Genomic DNA, 25,020 nt, shown 5'->3' with positions numbered 1-25,020 from the left:
TAAGGTTCATATTTTAAAGCATTATTAGTTATTGTTTTCCAGACTCTGTTTCAGGTTAATCTGTGGCTGCCTTCTAACTTAGTCGCTAGCCGTTAGCATAACCTTAGCCACTGTGAGAGCAGCTAATTTCCTGGTTTGTGGCAACGCCTCAGGTTTTTTGTTCATTTTTTGCTGCTTGAGAGATATTTCTGAGACCATAGAGTCCTGAGACCTGAAGTAGTGCATTTAATTTAGCAGTAATCGGTCAATAAAAATACCCATAAGATAATCAGAAAAATGCTAAATATCCTGCAATGCCTTGTGTGATTCAGGCCATGAACTGTATTTTGTGTCTTCTCACACAGAAAATCAGAGAACAAGCCTCCAGAAATGACGTTGGAGAGAGCCGTGAACCTTCTGACCCAAGATAATGAGGAAACACTGATCTGTGCAGCCAGCTTTATACAGAACCAGTGTTTCCAGAGCGCTAATGCAAAAAAGATGGTATGCTTAATCACATTCAATCATTTTACAGTGACTCAGAATAGTTACAGATAAAACAGAAATACGTAAAACAGAATAGTGAAAAATGAGATGATATGTCCTCATACATCTTGGCTCAGTTTTGGTAAATATGCAAATATTTATTTCCAGTACGAACAACATGTGTTTTAACTAGATTACCATAATTGCTAATCTGGTAAGGCTGTGGGAAAGTGATATCAGTCCATTTATGTTGGTGATAAATGATATAACCAGGATAAATAACTATAATTCGAAGCACATGATACTTTCTGAACATCGAAGATTAGGTAGATGAACCTTCTGAACACCGCAAAAGCATTGGGTTTGAAAAGCATGTTTTCTTTTAACAGTTACCAAAATTGCACCATATGTCAGAGCCAGAAATTGTGAGAACAAAAAGAATCTATGGATTTTGAACTCTCTAGCAGTCTTTGAACTACTCATCTGTGACAAGCATGTCCATTGGGAAACTCCAAATCCCAAATCATTGTATTTCATGAAAATCTTTTTTTTTAAAATTGAATGTTATTGAATGTCCCTTTCTGTATTTTTGTATTCTTGCATTGTGCATAAAAAGTTAATCCATAGGCTTTAATCAGTGCAGGTTTAGAGCAAGGGTTAGGTGCTGAATATGGTCCAGATCTGGAATGAAGCTGAGGTTGTAAATGCTCACAGAGTCTAAGAGTCAGGCTCATTCCTGGTAGGTTTTCTGTGGGTCAGATGAGGAAGAATCCCGGGTGCTGATGAAATCACAATGTGAGGAATTACCTCCTTAAACAGTATTCATTTTTGAATACTGTTTAAGGAGGTAATTCCTCAATGAAAAAGAAAATGCTCTTTTCAGATGCATTTTTGCATCGATTTTTTGTACAAAGCTACTTTTGTAATGTTGAAAACAATATTTTTTAATTTTTTCCCCTTATGGTTATTGTCTTTTCCTACATGCCAAATTTAGAAATTAGTAAAAATATAACAGTTGCTACAACAAGATCCTATATAATGTTTTTTTAAAAAGTGGCTCAAGAGTCGTGACAAAAATTAATAGATGATTCAGCTGCGCTGCAGGCAGTGCTTTCACAGAACAGGTTGGAGAAAAGTATGGAAAGAAATTAAAAATGTAAGTAGTAGAGACATTTTTGAGTTCACTCTACTTCTAGTCAAGGTTGTTCTGTTTCCACAGATGTAAGAGACTTAATATTGCAATGAAAAATGAGCCCACAGTGGGTAGAAATGTCAATCTGTACACCTGTCAGTCAATATCCTGCTGCTGTTTTCAGGTTTATTATCTCCGTGGGATCGGAAAGCTCCTGAAGCTCCTGGACAACGACAGTGAGGAGGTGCAGCGAGTTACTGCTGGGGCGCTGCGCAATGTTGTTTACCAGAGCAACGAAAATAAGATGGAAGTGAAGGACAATGAAGGTTCAGCTGTAATTCTGCAAACACTCAAGAGCAGCCGTGACATTGAGACCAGACGGCAGCTTACAGGTCAGTTTCTTTACTTTGTTGCATAGATAGCTATTACCTTTTCTTGCAAGGATTGTCAAAACAACTTCCTTTATTTGTTTTATATAGACAAATAGTGGCTTTATGACCCATGAAATCTTACTATGGCTATTGTATACCTACATAGGTGCACCAATCACATACAACATTAAAACCGAATATTTTGTAAGTCTAACTTGTACCTCCAGTACAGCTCTGACATGGCAGGACATGGACACAGCACTTCTAGGGATGTTCAGTGGGGTCTGGCAAAGGGATGTTGGCTGTAGATCCTTTGAGTTCTGTGAGTTGTGGTTAGGCCTAGGTAGATTTACAAGGTCTGTTCTGGCATATCCATCGGATTCTTGATAGAGGATTTGGGGACTAGTTTAATGCCATGAGCTCGTGGTCATGTTCCTCAAGCCATTCAGAGCACGTGTGCTCTATTTGTAACAGTGTTTACTGTTGTGATTTAGTCTGCCTGCTAAGGCCAGTGATCTTCAGGTAGCTTTGTCAAACATGCAGTCATAAATCAATTCTGGATCAAAAGTTGGAGTCATCAAAAAGTTCTCAAGAAAGAGTCTTCAAGCAGTCTTCAGAGTCTGATGCAAATAATGTTTATTCCATACAAGGTTGTAAGAACAAACATGAACAAAATCTCAAGATTTTACCTAACTACACAAAGATTTACATCGTCTTATATACCTATGCAAACTTATCCTAAACACTCCTCTTCCATTCAGGAAAGCCACAACCCACCATCTTAAGACCCAGTCAGGATGTATATGGTAAACAAAATGTATGCCAGAAAACAAAATGTATGCTATTCAACCAGACAAACAGTGTCTCCAGCCCTCCAAAGATCACTTGAGCAGATGGCTCAGATCTGGAGTTTGTCAATTCCTATAAGTACCTTGGCCTCTGGCTGGACACGATACTCTCTTTTATTCCTCACATCAACATTCTACAGGCTAAAATCGAATCCAGACTGGGGTTCCTTTACTGTAATAAGGCCTCCTTTACATACTCTGCCAAAAACACTCTTGTGAAGATGACCATCCTCACCATGTTTGACTACAGCAATGTCATCTATAAAATGGCCCTTAAGTGTGGCCTTAACAGGCTTGATGTCCTCCATCACTCAGCCATCTGTCTTGCTACCGGTGCTCCTTTCTCCACGCACCATTGCGACCTTTACAAACTGGTGAGCTGGCCCTCCCTTTACACCAGTCGACTCCAACACTGGCTTTTACTCATTTACAAGACCCTATCAGGGAAGACACTTCAATATCTCTCCAACCTCCTACACCCCTCCCATAACAACCATAACAACTACCACCTGAGGTCCAGTGATTTCATAACACTCTCTATCCCCAAGGTTCGCACTGTCTTTGGCTGGAATTCCTTTTGCTTTGCTGCAGCGATCGATTGGAATTCCCTCCAAAAATCTCTGAAACTGTCATCGCTCCCATCAGCTTACATTTTTAAGCAGAAGCTGCAGCAGACCCTTGTTGACCACTGCACATGCTGAATGTTTTCATTGAATTTCTTGCATAAATTTTAATCCCTGTTTAAACACTTGTGTGTAATTTTTTGTATATGTACTTGTTTATTTATCTTTCTTCTTGCTGTGGCCTCTTGCCAGGTCATGATTGTAAATGAGAAATTGTTCTGAACTGATCTTACCTGGTAAAATAAAGAATAAAAAAATTATGTAATCGTATCAAAAGTTTAACTACTTCCTCTTTTGTATTTCTGCTTGGTTAGCATTATTTATGTTTATCTCAGCATGACCTTGGCTTCAACTCACAAGTGCAGACGAAGAGAGGGCATGCACTTCCGGTCTTAACGTCTTTGCCACTTACCATAGGATTGTTTAGTGTATGCATAAATTCAGTTGACACATTAGGTCTTCCAATCTTATCATTGTTTGTTCTAAAATCTGATATACACATCCTATTCATCTAATTGTATCATTTGTTCAATCTTAAAATGCCACAACATTAGGAGTAACATGTTGAAGTAACATTCATATGAGCGCTAGATTTCCCAGCAGAACGTTGGATTGTAACAAGACGATCAATATTTTTTACTTCACATGTCAGCAGTTGTGACTAATTGGTTTTGAAGCTTAACATTTTTAGATAAATCTCCTTAGAAATAACAAACTATATGTCCGTCTCACTCCCAGGTGTTTTGTGGAACCTCTCCTCCAATGACATGTTGAAGAACCATCTCGCCCGGAACTCCATATCCATCCTCACCCACTCAGTCCTGGTGCCCAGTTCTGGCATTTCTGAAGGCGAGAACCCAAAAGATGAGCTCCTGGCTGATGCTGACACTTTCCACAATGTTACCGGCTGCCTGAGGTAGGTGTCTTTGTTTTTAGCTTTAAAACTTTACTTGTGCTATAGACTGGATCAAAGAGACACCACTACTGTTGTCAGATAATCAGTTCATGGCAGAATAAACATCCGATTTGAGAATTTCTATACATTCAAATAATCTGGTAGACATCAAGTAAACTTTAAATATTCATTGCTAATTTTCTTGCATGTAGTAAAAAGGTTGAAAGTTTACCACCTATCAGAAGGGATGAGCAACTCAGAAGTTACTAAACTTAATCCTTGTGCAACATAAGGAAATAGTTTTATGATATTACGAAGGGCAAGGGTTAACAGATGGCACAGCTACAATAAACAGTATGAGTCAGTGCCAGGCTGAGTTATGACTAAGCAGTGTCTCAGTAGAGTAAACTGATATCAGCCTTCCTCTGAATCTTGCTGTAACAAGAATCGGGAAACACTGACTCTAATTCTGTAGTAAGAACAAGCAACAGATCACGCATTTGATGGTGGATTTAAGAAATCTCCTATAAAAGAGCTGCTAACATGGCTATAGATTTGTAGGAATACTCATCCTATTTCTAATGCAGTATTCTGGCACCGTGTTAAACCACAGTTTGCGTGTTGTGGTTTGAGATTGTGCATCATATTGTTGCCTTGTACTTGTTTAGACACACATCATCTCTCTGTTTACTAAGCAGGAGATATCAGACGCTCTGCTCCCTTGGCAACTATAGCCAGATGAAAAGAGTGAAAGACTGAATTATTCATCAAGTCCTCTCTGTTGTCCGCTCTGCTGAACTGAAATCATTCAGTCCTGGCTGGCTCAGCGTTATCAAGTTCTCCTTATCATGTTCTAAATCCTTTTGAGCTCCCAGCAGATGAAAAAAAATGAGTTCTTCTTCTTTTTCTGTTTCATCTCGGCAGAAAGAGCCTGTTGTGTGGTTTTAGAATGTTAATCGCTGTATTTATTTTCCCAGGCAGGTTGGACAACAGAAAATTGGCTTATAATATTTTGTTGTGATTGCTGCTGGCGTTGGACAAGATACAAAATGGTGCATCCATTACATTATGTAATTGCATGGTTGATAAAAAGATGCTTATTAGCATTGCTGATGTTACCAATATGGATCAAAACAGAGCAGACAACTGCTTATCTGATTGAAACACACTCAAATGCCGCATTAAAGTGATTGTTTCGGCTGTTTTTGTTTCCAGAAATCTGAGCTCTGCCGGTCCAGACATCAGGAGAGCAATGAGGGAGTGTGACAATCTTATTGACTCTCTGGTTTACTACATCCGAGGGACCGTGGCAAACTACCAGACAGATGACAAGGTGAAATGAAAATGAGAAGCGTTCCAGAGAAAATGTTTGTCTTCACAGCGTGATTTACAACAAACTGCTCAACGGTTTCATTCAAAGTGTTGTTGTGAATTTACAAGTAGGAATTTCTACTTCTAGACCTTTTCTTTTTATCACAGGGTTGCCAACTCATATTTTTGGCATGACATTCAGGCTCTGTCTCAAGCTGGCCAAGCAAATTTTATGTCAACCAGTTATACAAGGGTTGATTTCTAAGTTCAGAAACTGTGGTGTGCATGCACGGTGGTGGCATCATGATTATGGAAAATGTACAAGCAGTAAAACCTCACTATCAGGACAACATCAGGAGCTGTGTTCTTACTCCGCCAAGGAACGCATCAGAATTATATGACTATTGGCGTTAGTTTGTCTGTCAGTCCGTTGTTGAGTAATGTTGCTAGCGGATTTGGATTAAATTTTCAGGGAAGGCCAGAAATGGCACAAGGACCAAGTGATTAGATTTTGACAGTGATGTGGCTTATAGTCTGGATCCACGGATTTGTTAAAGATTTCTGTATTGTTGCAAGATAGCGGCACAGAGTCACAATCATGTGATTGCGATCCTACTAAAATCGACCGCTGCAGACCACGATTTTGAGCAGTCTTGGCAGAGTACTGTGCTCTCTGAGTGCTTTTGTTGTAAGTGTTTTTGTGTCCACTGTTGGGTATGCATTTGCAGTTTATCTATAGCCTGGAATCTGGAGCAGATAAGGTGATCAAACCATCATGTGGAGGATCATCACTACCACCGAGAGAAGAACCAACATTTTTCACGGTGGAACAACCTGCGGTTTCCAAAACCAGACAAGACATGTCGGGTCAAGGGGTGCACCATGAACATGATTGTTTTTTTTTTTTTTTTTTTTTTTAACTTTTACCTGGTTGTGCACCGGGAATTAGTCTTCAGGGGTTGAACTGTTAAGACTGAATTTTACTGTAGCTTCCAGAGTTGCATTCAGCACAAACAACTTCAACTGTAGCACAATGGCATGTGAGTGTTCCAATTACGCATGAGATATTTTTTTTCTACAACAAACCAGTCATCACTCACAATCCACTACCCAGTAGATTTGCCTTGCTGTGACTTCTTTCTCTTCTCCAAAATGAACTTCAAGTCGAAGTTTTGCTGTTTTGACACAGATTTACATACACTGCTGTTCAAAAATATGGGGTCACCCAGACAATTTTATGTTTTACATGAAAACTCACACTTTTATTCATGTACATAATTGCACAAAGGTTTTCTAATTATCAATTAGCCTTGCAACACCATTAGCTAAGACAATGTAGCATTAGAACACAGGAGTGATGGAAATGTTCCTCTGTACCCCTATGTAGATATTCCATTAAAAATCAGTCGTTTCCAGCTAAAATAGTCATTTACCACATTAACAATGTCTAGACTGCATTTCTGATTCATTTAATGTTATCTTCATTGAAAAAAAATGCCCTTCTTTCAAAAATAAGGACATTTCTAAGTGACCCCAGACTTTTGAACGGCAGTGTAACTGGACTATCGGGGAGCATTATAACTGTTGCACGAACACTAGGAGCAGTGTATTGCTGCACAAGGGTATTATTTCAACAGGGATTGCAGCCCATTTTAAATCAGATACAGTTTTTGATAATTCAATGCACAGTTAACCTTTTGAACTTTCCATCAACCCTCGTTTGTCTTAAACAAGTTTTCCCTGCAGAAAGTCTGAACATCAGGCTTTTCCACATTTCAGCACCAACAGTAATCCATAATCATCATAAAGATCACAAAGAACACCATTCTCATGCCTTTAGCTGTCAGAGGCCCACACAGACTTCTCCAAAGTAACAAAACTCCTTTGCTTTGTCACTTTGCTCTAAAATGTCATATCTGTTATGGAAATGTCTGTTAAAATGCAGCTGCCCTATGATGAAGACAGGGTCTGTAACAGGTCAGCTTGAAGAGATTCACCAAAAATAAATGTGATTTATCCAGATTCTGACAAAACATTAACAGGAGCTGAAGTTGAGTTTGTTGCTTCCAGCTGTTTGTAGGAGTTTTTCCTCTGCTTGAGTCCAAAGCTTGACTACAGATATTGCAATATTGTTTTGCTAAATTCTACTGCATATTGATGAGTGTCCACCCAAAAATATGGCAATAAGTGTCCTAGTAATCTTAAAAAATACATTTTATTGCACATAAGTGTTGCACATGTAATTGCATGTTATCAGAGTTTGGTTGAATAATTATTAGTTGTTTCTTTGGGGTATTGTGTTATGTAATATTATGTTTGAACTTTACTCACTTCTTAGGACCAGAATCTGTTCTTCTAGAATATTCCTTGCCTGGCAGCTGAAAATTGGCAACCCTGTATTATCATATATTTATAAAAAGACACAATCCAGATCCAAACATACAGAAACTAGGTACAAAGCAAAACTCATATCCTGTACCTTTAGTATACCTTCCAATCAATTTCCACTATATTACATCTACACATGTGATTAAACAGCTTCCCACACTGTTTTTAATTTGATTTTTATCTTGATCTTTATCTCTGAAGTCCACAGAGAACTGCGCCTGTATCCTGCATAACCTGTCCTATCAGATCGAGTCGGAGCTTCCGCAGCATTACACCCAAGATTTCAGAGAATCTCGGCAAAACTTGGCTCCCGATCCGAAGGCTCTCGGCTGTTTTGCTTACCGCAGTGCCAAGATCACAGAGGTAATCCCTTTGAACAATAATCCACGTTGACAATACAAAGATGTGGAATAATATTTGAGAGCGATTTTCTTTAATCAGCCATAAAAGAACTTCTTAGAAGGCAACCTTACTGATCTCGTGGTAATACTGTGTTAGTTGTGAGAAACGTCCAAGAACATTGTACATTTTACTGCTCTGTTAGGTGTAGCAGCATGAAGACCTGCTGTTCTGTCTCTATGACATACTTGATATATTTATGATATAGTCTACAGTACATACTTCTGATTACAGGACATGTAATCATTATTATTCTGCTGTAACAGCCTCCTTTCTTCTGCTTTCCTCAACATTTTGGGACCTGACTGCAAGGTTTCGAACTCATTTTTTTGCTCCTGTCACAGTTTTACTCACTGTGGCCCCAATTTTCACAGCAAAACAATGTCCCAAACCTCTATGGAAACATCACAACCATGGCTAGATGTAGAGAGAATTGTCTTCTGTGTCGTATATCAAAGTTACAATGCAATAAACCATAAAAACGAAAATACAAAAGTTAAAATTGCTGTGATTATTTATTTTACACAAATATGACAAAAACTGGAATCAAAATGTACCATACTTTTCCAGGTACTCACATATTTTATGAATATGGAAAAAATGGTGGCTATACATGCTGTAGATATTTTACTACTTGTAGAGCTGGGCGATATGGCCTAAAAAAAATCTCCGATTTTTTTCACAAAAAATCCCGATTCACGATTTATCCGATTTTTTTTTTTTTTTTTTACCCCCTAGCTAATCTCAGCACCCCGGAGTCCAGTCTACTCTATGCAAATAAGCTGCAGCCCTCTCCAGGTAAACACACCGGATCGCAGCTGGAAATGCGCTGCATGTGGCATGCTGGTCCGGTTGCGGTGCGTTTCCTGCTGCGATCCGGTGTGTTTATCTGGAGAGGGCTGCAGCTCATTTGCATAAAGTAGACTGACTTCTACTTCAGTGGTTCCTAACCTGTGTGGCTTGGAGCCCCTCCTATAAGCTGCACCCCAGCCCCAGCGCCCCACCCACCACATAAGTACACTACAAAACATAAGAGGGAAGTTATTGAATTGTATTACTAAATAGGAAATTCCCTAAAATTACAAAAAAATATTTTATGTCAAGCCAAGAGTTCAAGAGTTGTACTATGACGAGGAGGGGAGAGTTTATGGCTGCAGTAAATTTGTTGACACTACAACGCATAAGAGTTATTGATTTTTTTTTTTAACTAAAAAAAAATCCTTAAAATTATCAGAAAAAATATTTAATATTAAACCAAGAGTTGTAGTATGAGCAGCAGGAGTCAGTTGCTGGCTGCAGTAAATTTGTTGAATATTTGTGTCTCTTCGCTGTTTACAGCGGTTTTGCATTTTGCAGACGGTCCGTGTTCACTCATCACACAACCAGCTGCTCATAGACACCAATGTTATTTCTGCAGCTTGAAAGACAGCGACTTTTGATTAAACTGGGCTTGTAGCATATTGTCTACCTTACAACGATGGAAAAGAGGCATCGTTTATGTTTACACAACGTATATTTAATGAGTTATTGATGCCGGAAGTCCGAATTTGTAAATATCTTCCCGACTTTACCGAACTGTGTTTTGTTTCCTGACGCCACCGTAATTCGCTGGTTTCATGCTGTCATTTGCGAACATTTCACTACAAATAACATAATTCTGTCTCGTCCTTTAATAAAACTAAATTTAAGGTAACTCTCGAAGTATAGCCGGAGTTTTTAGGTACTGATGAATCTTCACCCGTTTTGCGTTTTTCAGACATCGTTTCCGTCAGTAATTTTCTAACTGTAACACTGTGGTGTACAGGTTATACAGGGTCTCTCACCCAGAGGTTCGGGGGGTTTAGGGGGTGGGACAAGCCCCCATGAGAGGCACATGTGGTTTGGTTCATTCAGTCTATCTCTGGCTTAAGAAGAATAAAGTTGGCTTACTTGCAACTAGCTTGGTTCTACTTCTTGCTGCCACATTGGTGACCCCTGAGTTGAACATGACTGAACCGTCTTCGGAGAGTGTTTCATCGTCGACCTCGGCCGTGGACTCGGCTTCGACTTCCCTCCAGCTCTCCCAGCCGGCCTCGTCCGCTACCGCGACCGCCGCAGTGAAGCTTCTGGACTTCTGGCAAAGCGACCCGGCTTCATGGTTCCAGCACATTGAGGCTTTATTCCATCTTCGTGGTGTGGACGCGGATGACTCCCGGTACTACTTGGTGGTTGCTGCCCTGGATCAGCAGTCCACTCGCCGGGTGATGTCGCTGCTGCGTAGCCCCCCTGACAGTGGGAAATACGCCGCTCTCAAGCAGCTCCTGGTGCGGAGATACTGTCTGTCTCCTGCGGAGAGAGCGGATAAACTCCTCAGCTTGTCCGGTTTGGGAGACTGTACTGCGGTGGACCTTATGGACGACATGCTCTCGCTCCTGGGCTCAGACGAAGGCGGTTTTCTTTTTCCTCATATTTTCCTGCGGCAGCTCCCGCGTGAAGTTCGGGCTGCTTTGGCTAACTCTCCGCTTCTAGCCGCTGGCGATTTCAGCGGCCTAGCAGAAGAGGCTGACCGTGTCCTGTTGGCTTCCAGACGGGTTATGGTCCAAAGTGCTACGATGGATCCCCAGCAGATGTCCCCAAAGGACCCCGCGGTGGTTTCGGCTGTCAGCGCGAGGACTCGGCGTGGGAGCCCCCTCTGTTTCTACCACCGGAGGTTTGGCATCAAAGCTAGGCGCTGTGTCCCGCCATGTACTTTTGACTCTTATGGGAACGCAGTGGCGGCTGTGGGCGCTGGTGACCGAGGTGAGCTGCTCTTTATTAATGACTCACTGACAGGACGTCGTTTTCTGATCGACTCTGGCTCTCAGAAGAGTTTGTTGCACCCCACGAGCCACGACATGGCGACTCGTGGTGGTTGCGGCCCACAGCTAAGCGCAGCTAACGGCTCTGCTATTGGCACTTTTGGTACAAAATGGACAACTGTTTGTTTCCACGGGCGTGATTTCGAGTGGAACTTTGTAGTTGCTTCTGTGACTGTTCCAATTATTGGTGCTGATTTTTTGTGTGCTCATGGTTTGTTGGTTGATGTTGCTAATCGTAGACTCATAGACGCTGTGACTTTTGCTACTTTTCCCTGCGAGTCTGGAGGTGTTGGGTCGGTTCCGCACGCAACTTTTTTGACGTCCGGCGATGTTTTTCAGAGCCTTCTTGCTGAATTTCCATCTCTAACCACTCCAGCTTTTTCCTCTGCGGTTGCTAAACACGGAGTGGAGCACTTCATTCCTACAAGTGGTCCGCTGGTTTTTGCGCACGCACGGCGTCTTGACGTGGGAAAATTGGCCTGCGCCAAGGAGGAGTTTGCTACTATGGAGAGGTTAGGAATAGTGCGGCGCTCTAACAGCCCCTGGGCCTCTCCCCTTCACATGGTGCCTAAGGCTGATGGATCCTGGCGCCCATGCGGTGACTTTCGCCGTTTAAACAACGTGACAACTCCGGATCGTTACCCGATCCCTCACATTCAAGATTTTTCGGTTCGGTTGTCTGGTGCGTCCGTGTTCTCGAAAGTGGACTTGGTGCGCGGGTATCATCAGGTTCCGGTGCACGTAGATGATGTGCTTAAGACCGCAGTGATCACCCCATTTGGGCTGTTTGAGTTCCTCCGGATGCCGTTTGGACTCAAGGGGGCAGCGCAGACCTTTCAGAGGTTAAGGGATTCGGTTTTGCGTGGTTTGTCGTTCGTGTTCGTCTATCTTGACGACATCTTAGTGGCCAGCTCGTCTCTGGAAGAGCACCACACGCACCTCAGCGAGGTTTTCCGGCGCTTGGATGCCCACGGCCTGATTGTTAACCCCGCAAAGTGCCAGTTTGGGTTGCCGGTGATCGATTTTCTGGGTCATCGGATTTCAGCAAGTGGCGCAGTTCCATTGCCAGCCAAGGTACAGGCTGTTACAGATTTCCCCCGCCAGGCTGTGGTTAAGTCTCTACAAGAGTTTTTGGGCATGGTGAACTTCTACAACAGGTTCATTACGCACGCTGCCCATCTTATGCAGCCGCTTTATGATGGCTTGCGTTCTAAGAAGGCTACTGATCCTGTTGTCTGGACTCCAGAGCGGATTGTTGCTTTTGATGGGGCTAAGTCTGCCTTAGCTGAGGCAGCTCTCCTTGCTCATCCTGATCCGGATGCACGTATTGCCCTGACAACGGATGCTTCTGATGTGGCAGTCGGGGCTGTTGTTGAGCAGCACGTGGCTGGTACGTGTCAGCCTCTCGCATTCTTTAGCCGTAAGTTGCGGGACTGCGAGCGGAAGTACAGCGTTTTCGACCGTGAGTTGTTGGCTCTGTTTTTGGCTACCCGGCATTTTCGCTTTTTGTTGGAAGGTCGCTCTTTTACCGCTTACGTGGACCATAAGCCGCTGACGTTTGCGATGTCTAAAGTTACTGATCCCTGGTCGGCGCGTCAGCAACGTCATCTTGCGGCTATTTCGGAGTTCACGACTGACATACGTCACGTTGCCGGCAAATCCAATTCAGTCGCTGACTGTCTTTCACGCGTGCTTGTTTGTCCTGTGCTTCTCGGGACAGATTTTTCGGCTATGGCTGCGGAGCAGATCGAGGATGCGGAGATCCTTGCCCTTCGCTCTACGGGTTCAGGGCTGAAGCTTGAAGAGACAGTGTTGCACGAAGGTGGTCCGACTCTCCTGTGTGATGTGTCCACGGGTCGACCTCGCCCCATAGTTCCGGCAGGTTGGAGGCGGCGGGTATTTGACTCCGTGCACTCTCTCTCACATCCTGGTGTGCGCACGTCAGTTAAGCTGGTCAGTTTCCGTTTCGTTTGGCCAGGTTTGCGCAAAGACGTTAGGGGATGGGCAGCTTCTTGTGTTGCGTGCCAGCGTGCCAAGGTGCATCGGCATACTAAAGCTCCTCTTGAACCGTTTCCGATCCCTGCCAGGCGTTTTGATCATGTGCATGTGGATCTGGTCGGCCCACTCCCATCTTCGAGGGGTTTTACTCATTTGCTCACCATGGTGGATCGTACTACAAGGTGGCCTGAGGTGGTCCCCCTCTCATCCACCGCATCAGCGGATGTGGTCGGTGCTTTCCTCTCGGCCTGGGTTGCCCGTTTTGGTGTTCCTTCAGATATTACTTCTGACCGGGGCCCCCTGTTCATTTCAGAGCTTTGGACAGGGACGGCGCGCTCCCTAGGGGTGCAAGTTCACCATACAACAGCATACCACCCTCAGGCTAATGGGCTATGTGAACGTTTCCACCGTTCTCTTAAAGCAGCTCTGCGTGCTTCCCTTGTCGATGACAGTTGGGTGGACCGTTTGCCATGGGTCCTTCTCGGGTTGCGTTCAGCCCCTAAGGAGGATCTCGATGCGTCTTCTGCAGAGTTAGTTTTTGGTCAGCCGCTTCGTATTCCGGGTGAGTTTTTGTCAGAATCAGCAGCTCCGGTTTTCCGCTCCTCTATGGACAGTTTTTTGTCCGGCGGCTCTTCGGCTCGTGGTCCAATGCATCATTGTTTTCCGCGGTCGTTTGTGCATTTGGCACTCAATTCGGCTCGTTTTGTTTTTGTACGCCGCCATGCCCACCGTTCCCCCCTCCAGCCTCCATACGATGGTCCATTTCGTGTGCTTGATCGAGGTACCAAGGGTTTTCTGTTGGATATGGGTGGGCGTAAAGAGTTGTTAACTGTGGATCGCCTTAAGCCGGCCTATGTTGTAGCAGGTGAGACTGTGTTGCCCGGTCAGGTTCCCCGTCGTGGCCATCCTCCTACCAGACCTTTGGCTCTGTCTCCTGCTGCTGACTGTGTCTCCCCGCCTGTGATGGACCATACTGTTCCTGTGCGCTCCACTGATGACCACTCTGTTTTGCAGGTTCCTCGCCCTGACTCCGTGGTTCGGCGCAGTCGTTTTGGCAGGCCTATTAAGCCCCCGTTGAGAGACTGATTTGTTTTTGTGTGCCATGTTCCCTTCTGGGTGTTCGGGGGGGAGCTGTGTGGTGTACAGGTTATACAGGGTCTCTCACCCAGAGGTTCGGGGGGTTTAGGGGGTGGGACAAGCCCCCATGAGAGGCACATGTGGTTTGGTTCATTCAGTCTATCTCTGGCTTAAGAAGAATAAAGTTGGCTTACTTGCAACTAGCTTGGTTCTACTTCTTGCTGCCACAACACAAACTAATGAATCTGGATGAACTAGAGCCAACCTGAAGAAAGACCAAATGAATGTTTTTAAAATGTTTTATAAGTAGACTTGTGATGACACAGCGAGTCTGTTACTCTGATTTTATCCAGAATGTAAAAATCTATTTTATATAACATCACAGCCTCAGAGCAGACAAAGCGGACCCCAGGTTGGGAACCACTGTTCTACTTTATGCAAATTGGATGCGGCGTGCGGAGATCCCACACATCGTGAAACTGTCCTCAAACTTCTAAACTAGGCGTCGGTGACCTAAAACGAGGACAGATTCAGCTGCTGCACAGATTATTTCTGCCTCAAATGCTTTCAGAAATACTTTTCGGATACGTGTTTTTGAAATAAAAGGGAAAGTTTGCGGCCGAGCCAGTGTGTTTATCCGACTTGTCTGCCGGACTGTCCAGCTGAAAGCTCGGTCACGTGACCACGTAGCAGCCAGCTGTTGCTCAGCGCTGTCATGTGACCATGTTGTGGTTCGCTAGTGACCGCCGTCCGTGTGATTTTCAGATGCGGTGCGTTGCCGTGCGGGAAAATCACATCTAGTGGACACGAGCCTTTAGATTTGCACCGCTCGCCGCCATTTTGTTTGTGTATCAAGCGCGCGCGGGGGGGGGGGGGGCGCACTCTGAACTACGGGAGCCCAGCGGGAAGGCGTTGGTGGCGGATGTTGATGAGAAAATTGATTTTCATTAAAACAAATCGACATTAAGTACAAACTCGAATTAATCGATAAAATCGATTTATCGCCCAGCCCTAACTACTTGTGTTTTTTTTTTGTTTATTTTTATATTTGTTTCCCATCTGTTCTGCGTAAACACAGCCTGCAATTCAGCCCAGTTCAACTGAAAAGTCCCGGAATTTTTGTTACATGACTGTTGGTCAGAGATAACTTAGTGGAAGCTTCACAGTTGTGTTTAGAAGTGTATAAGTTTTTGTTTTCCACAGAATCAGGTTAAATCAAATGATTTATTTTTGGCAAATTTTAAATGAAACGTAGAATAATAAGATTTTGATTTAACATTACGATTAGGGCTGCAACTAACGATTATTTTAATAATCGATTAGTCGGCCGATTATTTTTTCGATTAATCGATGAATCGGATAAAAAAACAACACATTTTTTATTTCCGCCTCTTTATTCAGAAAGAGAAGATTTGGACTGACAGAGCAAATAAGATAATTGAAGCGAAGCCTTCGTCTTCAACCATCGACACAGGCCTCATGCCAGTGAGCATCATGTTGAGGATGCTCTCAGTCAGGACAGATGCTTGCTGTGGTGGACATGATGTCTTCTCATCATGAAGCCTGTCATTGTTTGCTGTTCATGAAAGGAGAAAGATAGTATAGTTTGAGTATGTATTATAGCACAATTTACAGCAACTCAGTAATTATCTTGTTTTATTTGCAGTATTAGGTTAAGGCAAGTAAGTAGTCCAAAGAGCAAAACACAAAGTACGCACGCACACACACGCACGCACACACAGATAGATAGATAGATAGATAGATAGATAGATAGATAGATAGATAGATAGATAGATAGATAGATAGATAGGACAGGACAAGCACCATAAAAAATACTACATACTAAATAAGTTACTTTAACCCCGGTCTAAATGCAGTTCATCCTGCTTCACTCCAACACAGACCAGTGTCTTCACTCAGACTTTGTGAGAAAATTAAAACTTGAGGCTTAATCTTTAAATTATTATCACCATTGTGGGCAAGTTACGTTTATTTATAAAGCATATTCAAACCCTGCTTAAGCTGATTAAAGTGAAATAAAAAGTTTCACACGCGCACGCACGCACACACGCGCGCGCGCGCGCACACACACACACACACACGTGCCCTATCACTGTCATTAATCAGCTAACAAACACTAGCATCAGGAGAGCTACCAGAGAGACTAACGTTACGTTTCCTCACTGTAAAACGGAACAAACATAGGATAATGTAGTGACTTACCTGCTGTTGAGCTCCTTCATCCTCATCGGCGACTCCAACGTGTTTCCGTTTCAGGTGCTGCATCATCATCGTGGTGCTCCCGTACATCATATCACTTTTGTAAAGCTTGCATGCTACGCATGTTTGTTGTTTTGTGAAGCGTTAAATGCTGCCACACTTTTGAGGATTTCGGTCTGACTGTTTTCTCCGTGTCGGTCACGTTCGGTTGAAATTACTCTGAATTTACTTTCGCTTTGCCGCCACCTCCTCCTGTTCAACTCGCTCTAGAGGTGGAATTATTTTTAAAAAACAAAAAACAAAAAAAACTTTATTTCCGTCAGCCAGCATTGACAAAGCTCTGCAGGTGAAGTGGACGCTCCGCGACATGGCGAGTGACGCACGAATCGCGCGACACAACGAATCGATAATGAAATTCGTTGCCAACGCTTTTAATAATCGATTATTATCGATTTTATCGATTCGTTGTTGCAGCCCTAATTACGATATTAAACTTGATTAGTTTATGGACTGTCTGAAAGTTTGACAATTCTTTTTGTTTTGACAGTTTCTAGCTCTGTCAAATAGCGTCAATTTAAAGATTTTTGTTTTCAGTTATACATGTTTTTCTACCTGCTAAGAGGTTTTGGGATCAGTAAATTTCAGGCCTGATTGGTCAGTCCTTCACATAAAAAAGTTGTCATGAAGTTCAATTTACAGTATATTGATGAAGGAAATGGATTATCAGCTAATCTAGTAACTTTCAAATGTGGTAATAGCATCCCCTTGTTTCCCTTCAGCCAGAGTCCTAACTAACACCAGGAAAGTGGACCATATTACATCACTACACTGGCTTCCTGTTAGTCAAAGGGTAGAGTTGAAAATATGACTCCTGGTCTACAAAGCACTGAATGGTGTCGGACCAAAATACATCCTGGACTTATTATCTCCATATGAAGCATCCAGAGCCCTCAGGTCATCAGGGACAGGTTTACTGTGTGTTCCCAGAACCAGAACAAGACTAGTGAAGCAGCATTCAGCTATTATGCTCCTCTCCTGTGGAACAAACTTCCCGAACACCTGAGTTCTGCTCAAGCTGTCGGCTCTTTTAAATCAGGCCTGAAAACCATATTGTTTACTGCAACTTTCTCTTAGATGCTCAGTCTGTTTTTAGACTTTTAATGCACTTTGTCTTGATTTTTAATGCACTTTTATGATCTTAATGTCTATTTTTATGTTTTATTTCTTTGATTTTAATGTATGTCTACTTTTAAATCATTTTTCTGAATGTATTTCTTTGCCAATGTAAAGCACCTTGAATTGCCTTGTGTATGAATTGTGCTATACAAATACACTTTCCTCACCTTGCCTTCAGCACCTGGAGCGTCAGCGCCCCCTGCTGGAGGAGAAGGCCAACCCTCATGGCATCGAGTGGCTGTGGAGCCCCATCACCATTCGCATGTATCTGTCTCTGGTGGCCTGCAGTGTGCGTCATTACACCCAGGAGGCTGCTGTCGGGGCGCTGCAGAACATCACGGCTGGAAACCAAGAGGTAGGACGCTCTGTTTGGCTCGTTCATAGGTTCACTGTACATGATGTTTAGTTGGTGTGAGAGAAGAGGATGCAGAGGATGGGGTTAGATGGAAGCAGATGAAGGGAAAAGCCAAAAGGAAAAGAAGACTGTGTAAGAAAAAAAGAAACAGGATGGATATGTCAGAGATGTGTATACTGTTTATTTACACCTTAATAGATAGACTACAGTTCAAAAGTTTGGGGTCACCCAGACAATTCCATGTTTTCCATGAAAACTCACACTTTAATTCATGTGATAACATAATTGCACAAGGGTTTTCTAATCATCAGTTAGCCTTTCAACACTATTAGCTAACACAATGTAGCATTAGAACACAGGAGGGATGGTTGCTGGAAATGTTCCTCTGTACTCCTATGTAGATATTCCATTAAAAAACAGCTATTTCCAGCTAGAATAGTCATTTACCACATTAACATTGTCTAGACTGTATTTCTGATTCATTTAATGTTATCATTGAAAAAAATGCTTTTCTTTCAAAAATACGGACATTTCTAAGTGACCCCAAACTTCTGAACAATAGTGTATATTTAGTTGTGGGTCAGATAAGTTTTATAATTTAGATTGTGTGCAGATTTCTAGCTGATACTGTAAATTTGCTTTCATTACTTTAAAACAGCTCTCAGTTCATTCATTTAGTTTACTAGATATTATGATAAGTAATAAATAAATGCATAGTGACAAGATGATGCAATGTTTAGCACTGTTTTCTCACAGACGGTTCTATACTACAGATATTTTTCTACTTACAATTTTACATTTGTTTCCATATTTGCCCCCTATCTGCTCTGTACAAACACAGAACAATTCAGCAGAAAATTGCAGAATTTTCTTCATGTGACTGTTGGTGACAGCTTAATCAGTAATGGCTTTTCAGTTGCACAAAAGAGTGCAGAATTTTTAGTTTTTTGAAGAATGAGGTCAGATCAAATTATTCATTTTTAACACATTTTTAGATGAGACATGTAGAATAAAGTGATTTTGATGACATAGCACGGTTATAAGCTTAGATTTAATTAGGTTTTCCGACAGATCAAGAAAAGTTTAAAAAACTGATGCTTCTTTCTGTTTTCATAATTTCCAACTCTGATAAATGGTGGAACTCTGGTGACTTTTTTGTAAAAAATACTTGCCTCTCAAACCCACCATCAGGTTTTGGAGTTAAATAGCTAAAAGTGTCATTGCTGAATTCTCAATTACAGATGAGTTATTGTCTGTCTGTTCCTCCATTTCCATATTTATTTTAAAGCCAGTGTTAGTATTTTTTTGGCACCATGTACCTGTTTTCACCAAAGAAATTGATTTCAAGATAAGAAACAATAACTGGACTTCTGCTGATTCTGATCTTTTCAGTGCTGTTTAGCATCAGAAAGCATAGCAGTTGCAATTCACGCATATTTGATAGATTTTCTCGTTCCTGGCAGATGACTGAAGCCATTGCCTTCACCATCGTTCAGCGGGAAAATGGTCTCCAGCATATTAAGAAGATTTTAGAGGAGGGAGAGAGTGATGTGAAGAGAACAGCCATATCTCTAATAAGAAACCTCTCTCGCTACCAAGAGCTGCACCCTGCCATCGGTAATTTCACATTCAAACTTGACATATTTTGACATTTAGAACAATAGCCCATTATTTTTTCTCCACTTTTTAACCACAAACTGCACTTTCAATTTTAAAACTACACATGTTAAATCAATCTTTTATCTGATTTTTCCTCCTGTAGTGAACAAGGTGCTGCCAGAGGTGGTGGCGATGCTGCCCAGCGACGACACCGACCTGCCCAGCGAGGTGACGACTTCTCTGTGTCAGATCCTCATCAACCTGAGTCAGAGCGACATGAAGAACGTCAAGGCCATCGTCAACCAAGGAGGCCTTTGGAGGATCATCAACATCAGCAACACAGACAACAGGTCAGTCAGAGTCACAATAAGTGTTTACAAATGAGGCTTAATAATTTCATGTTTAATGATGAGCAGTTCACAAGAAATGGAGACAAATTAACCGATTCAGTGCAAAATCACATAACACTGTATCTGTACACTGTGTAATATCGAGTGCACCTAACTAAACTGCAGTTTCCACTTTGGAAGAATTACTTTTAAAGCAACAAATCTCAAACTTCTGATATTTCATGATATAAATTTACTACATCATATTCTGGTACTTTAGTTAAATAAAAGCAGTAAAATATCAATGTATAAGATAAGATAAGATAAGAATGAGATAAAATAAAATAAGATATTAATGAGATAAGATAAAAATAAATTAAGATGATATAAAATAAGATTATAATATAAAATAAAAAACACAAGATAAAATAAGATGAGATAAGAGAAGATGAAATAGAATCAGATGAGATCAAATGTGATAACAGATAAAATAAGATAAGATACGGAAATGCAAAAATAAAAATAAGTCAGCAGAAAATAAAAAATAAACAACAAATATATATAAGTGAACAATATAATCATCCAATATAACAATAGGCATGGGTGAGGCAGTGGTTGTACATATTACACAGGGGAAAAAAAGTAATATTAAGCAGGAATTAATTGATATTAATCTTTTACATGTAGAAAAAACTGATATATAGGTACTTCCATGTGTAGAAAATACTGATATCACATAAATACTCATATATGTAGAAAATGTTGATACTGCACAGATTCATGTTAATGTAGAAAGTAACAATGTTGCACAGATGGCATTCGAAACTATTGATATCTAAGTGCCTCATCTGGCATCTGATTTGAGCAAAAACTGAAGTATTACAATCAAACTTTACTTCATGTGTCAAAAACCAAAACATCTCATGATGCTGTAAAACTGTACCTGTGACCTGACTTCACCTTTCTGCTTCGTAGTTATGGACCGAGCCGAGCAGCTCAGGCAGCTTGCGTCCTGCTGCAGGTGATCTGGAAACACACTGATCTCCACGGGGCCCTGAAGAGGGTGAGTATCTGAACGCATCATGTTTCATCATACCTCACGGTTTTACATGAAAACTCACTTTTTTTCATGTGCTAAAAATAATTGCATAAGGGTTTTCTAATCATCAATTCACCTTTCAATACCATTAGCTAACACAATGTAGCATTAGAACACAGGAGTGATGGTTGCTGGAAATGTTTCTCTGTACGTCTATGTAGATATTCCATTAAAAATCAGCTGTTTCCAGCTAGAATAGTCATTTACAACATTAACAATGTCTAGACTATTTCTGATTCATTTAATGTTATCTTCACTGAAAAAAATGCTTTTCTTTCAAAAATAAAGGCATTTCTAAGTGACCCCAGACTTTTGAACAGTAGTGTATTAGATCAGTTTATCAGACAGCAGTCATGTGTTTCTCTCGATAGGAAGTTTCCTGTTCACCTGAAGTTCACCAAACTGAATGTTACCTTATTACAGACTCTTTTTATGTTGGTATGGAAGCTGAATCTAACCTCTTTGATGTTTTAGGTCTGAATTATTTATGAGACCTGCATTTCAGGCTTTAATAAACATTTTTAGCTTTTGTGTCATGGCACAGATAGTTCTGGTCAGAGGATTTAGTTCAGGTTTGCAGAATCAGACTCTTCCCTTCTATCAGTTTCTTCATTTAGATGAAGCAATTAGTTTTTTGCAAGTCAATTTTGCATAACAGACATTGTTGCCGGTGTAGGATGCATTTTATGTTTTATTTTGTGATTCCTTGAATTCATATTGTTCACTAAATGACAAAAACAAATAAGTCTTTTGGTATCTAAGTTGTGGATAGTATGTTTGATATGATGATAGAAAGTACATCTTACTTTTGTTGACATTGTGAGCAGGGCTCCTTCGACATTTACACTACCATTCAAAAGTTTGGGGTCACCCAGACAATTTCATGTTTTCCATGAAAACTCACACTTTTATTCATGGGCTAAAATAACTGCACAAGGGTTTTCTAATCATCAATTAGCCTTTCAACACTATTAGCTAACACAATACAGCATTAGAACACAGGAGTGATGGTTGCTGGAAATGTTCCTCTGTACCCCTATGGAGATATTCCATGAAAAATCAGCTGTTTCCAGCTAGAATAGTCATTTACCACATTAACATTGTCTAGACTGGATTTCTGATTCATTTAATGTTATCTTCATTGAAAAAACTGCTTTTCTTTCAAAAATAAGGACATTTCCAAGCAACCCAAAACTTTGAACATTAGTGTATGCATTCACAAGTTGGATTCTTGTTGCTGCTCGTGTTTAATGTCTGCCTCAGTGTCTTTTCTGACTTTACCACTAAGGGAGCACCAAAGAGTCCAGTCTGCTTTAAGAACTTCTGCAATACAACACAATCACAGTGACTTTCTTCTCTTTACAGAGTGGCTTCAAGAAGTCTGATTTCATCAATGCCAGAACAACAAGGGTTGTGAACTCAAGATGAGACTGAAATCCTCAAAATTCCACAAAATCCCTCAACACACTGTTTTCTGACATTTTAAAATTTCATGCTCCAGACAAAACATCATAAACTCCACCTACATTTCCCGTAAAGATCCTCTTTGGAATCTGACTTCGGCTTCAAGACAAACATGTCCTTGTAAGTGGGAGGTTTCATTAAAACAGATAATTAATGTTGGAGCAGGAAACCGACTGATGCAGGAAGTACATTAATGAAGAACTGTTTCTCATTTCATGGGACCTTTAAAGCACCTTTTTTTTTTTTTTTTTTTTACTTTTTTGTTGACATTCTTCATGAGATGCATCACTTCTGGACACTGTCTTATAGTCAGAATGTAGCTATTTTTGATGCATCTCTGAAATTTAAAATCTTTATGTTAGTGTATTTCTTCCGATTCTGACAATTTGTTTTTAAGCACTTCTGGTAATTATGCAAAGAACCACAAAGAAAATATATGAAAGCTGCATTGATTTCTTTGACAAACTACATGAACTAAATGTATATAACATGTATTTTAAAGTGTAACATACAAAAATAAGCTGATCTCTGGGCGTCGGACTTGAGTTGTTTCCAAGAAATAAATGCTCTTTTGAGTTATTTTGCGAGAAAATGTGCTAATTATTAAAGGAAATGCCACAATCCATTAGCTCATATAGATATAGGTAATTATGAATGCACTGGCCGTCCAAAAAAAAAAGTTGCATACCAGAACATATTGTTGGACTGCCTTTAGCTTTGAAAATGGCACAAATTCACCATGGCATCATTTTGATACGCTTCTGCAATGTCAAAGCATTTATTTTTAGAGTTACATTAATTTTCTGCCAAGATCTCATATTGATGATGGGAGAGTCAGACCGTTGCACAAAGTCTTCTCCAGAACATCCCAAAGATTCTCAGTGGGCTGAGGTCTGGACTCTGTGGAGGCCAATCCATGTGAAAATGATGTCTCATGCTCCCTGATCAACTCATTCTCAATTTGAGCCTCATGAATCCTGGCATCGTCATCTTGGAACATGTCCATGCCATCAGGGAAGATAAACTCTGTTGATGGAAAGACCTGGTCATTCAATATATTCACATAGTCAGCTGATTCTTTGGGAACATAACGTTGCTGAACCTGACCAACCCCAGATCATAACCCAAACCACCACAGATTTGTAGACATTAGCCATGATGAGTGCATCACTTCATCTGCCTCTCTTCTTACCCTGATGCCCCCATCACTTTGGAACAGGGTAAATCTGGACTCATCAGACCACGTGACCTTTCATTGATCCAGAGTCCAATCTTTATGCTCTCTATAGCAAACTGAAGCCTTTTTTTCTGATTAGCATCACTGATTAGTGGTTTTCTTAGAGCTACAGAACTGTTTAGTCCCAATCCTTTGAGTTCCCTTCACATTGTGCATGTGGAAATGCTCTTTCTTTCACTATTAAACATAGCCGCAAGTTCTACTGTTGATTTCCTATGATCATCCAAGAGCCTGTTGCGACCACATTTCTTTCTCGAAGATGATGGTTCACCACTATCCTTCAGGTTTTAATAATGTGTTGAACAGTTCTTAACCTGATTTCAGTAATTTTAGCTATCTCTTTGCTTGATGCAGGCCAATAATTTGATCCTTCTGAAACAGATCAACATCCTTTCCATGACCACAGGATATGTCTTCCAACATGGTTGTTTAAGAAATGCACTGCAAAAAGTCAAAATCTTACCAAGTCTATTTGTCTTATTTTTAGTCAAAATGTCTTATCCCACTTGATTGAAGATAAATTCACTTAACAAGTGACATTTCAGCAAGATGGAGAGACTTGTTTTAGGACAATGCATCTTAAATATCTTGTTAAGTCAAACAATCTGAAATTATCTTGTTTTGAGTTGTATTTTACAAGAAAACTCTAATACATCTCAATTTAAGAGGTTACATGAAAGCAAAAATCTATTTTTGAGTGAAAAACTGTTATTTTGCCTGGCTTATTTTAAGACACCTAAGCTTGACAATCCTGGTAAAATAAAGCTTAAAGTAAGATTTTCCAGCTAATTTTAAGATCTCAATATACTAAATATCATACCTTATTTCAAGAAATCTCATCAAGCCATTTTTCACTTCTTGTTTTGGCAGATTTTTTCACTTATTTCAAGGTAAAAGTTCCTTGAAATAATTTTTTTTTCTTGTTTTGTGAGGGGCATTTTTTCCAGCGTGAGAAGCTCCTCCCTGCATCGGCTAGGGTTAAATAAGTTGTTGCAGCTGAAACATATTCATCACTGCAGTAATTATCCAATGGAAGGCTCTTACCTATTTGCTCAGTTAAATCTAGGTGGCGAATTTTCTTTTGGACAGGCAGTGTAGTATGTACAGTAAACTGTTTTTCCTGAATGGATCGCTTCAATCAGTTGAAAAAGGTCAGTCAGTGCATGGCTTTACAGTATGACAAATGACCACACAGTC

At 40.9% G+C, this 25,020-nt stretch overlaps 1 protein-coding gene across 1 annotated transcript in view; it reads left to right on the top strand.

The window, feature by feature from the left end:
• Positions 1-23,165, top strand: part of pkp2 (plakophilin 2) — a 30,299-nt gene extending 7,134 nt beyond the window's left edge. Inside the window, exons 4-13 of the mRNA XM_023266121.3 lie at positions 345-483; positions 1,782-1,989; positions 4,178-4,355; positions 5,550-5,667; positions 8,235-8,396; positions 17,919-18,095; positions 19,559-19,712; positions 19,858-20,044; positions 20,999-21,086; positions 22,488-23,165. Coding sequence (XP_023121889.1) covers positions 345-483; positions 1,782-1,989; positions 4,178-4,355; positions 5,550-5,667; positions 8,235-8,396; positions 17,919-18,095; positions 19,559-19,712; positions 19,858-20,044; positions 20,999-21,086; positions 22,488-22,550 — 1,474 coding nt within the window. The 3' untranslated portion in view covers positions 22,551-23,165. The remainder of the gene's footprint in view (positions 1-344; positions 484-1,781; positions 1,990-4,177; positions 4,356-5,549; positions 5,668-8,234; positions 8,397-17,918; positions 18,096-19,558; positions 19,713-19,857; positions 20,045-20,998; positions 21,087-22,487) is intronic.
• Positions 23,166-25,020: the final 1,855 nt, after the last annotated feature.

Source organism: Amphiprion ocellaris, chromosome 21, assembly GCF_022539595.1.
Source record: "Amphiprion ocellaris isolate individual 3 ecotype Okinawa chromosome 21, ASM2253959v1, whole genome shotgun sequence".
Lineage (NCBI taxonomy): Eukaryota > Metazoa > Chordata > Actinopteri > Pomacentridae > Amphiprion > Amphiprion ocellaris.
Note: the sequence above shows the minus strand (reverse complement) of the source record. Positions and strands in the feature narration are given on the sequence as shown.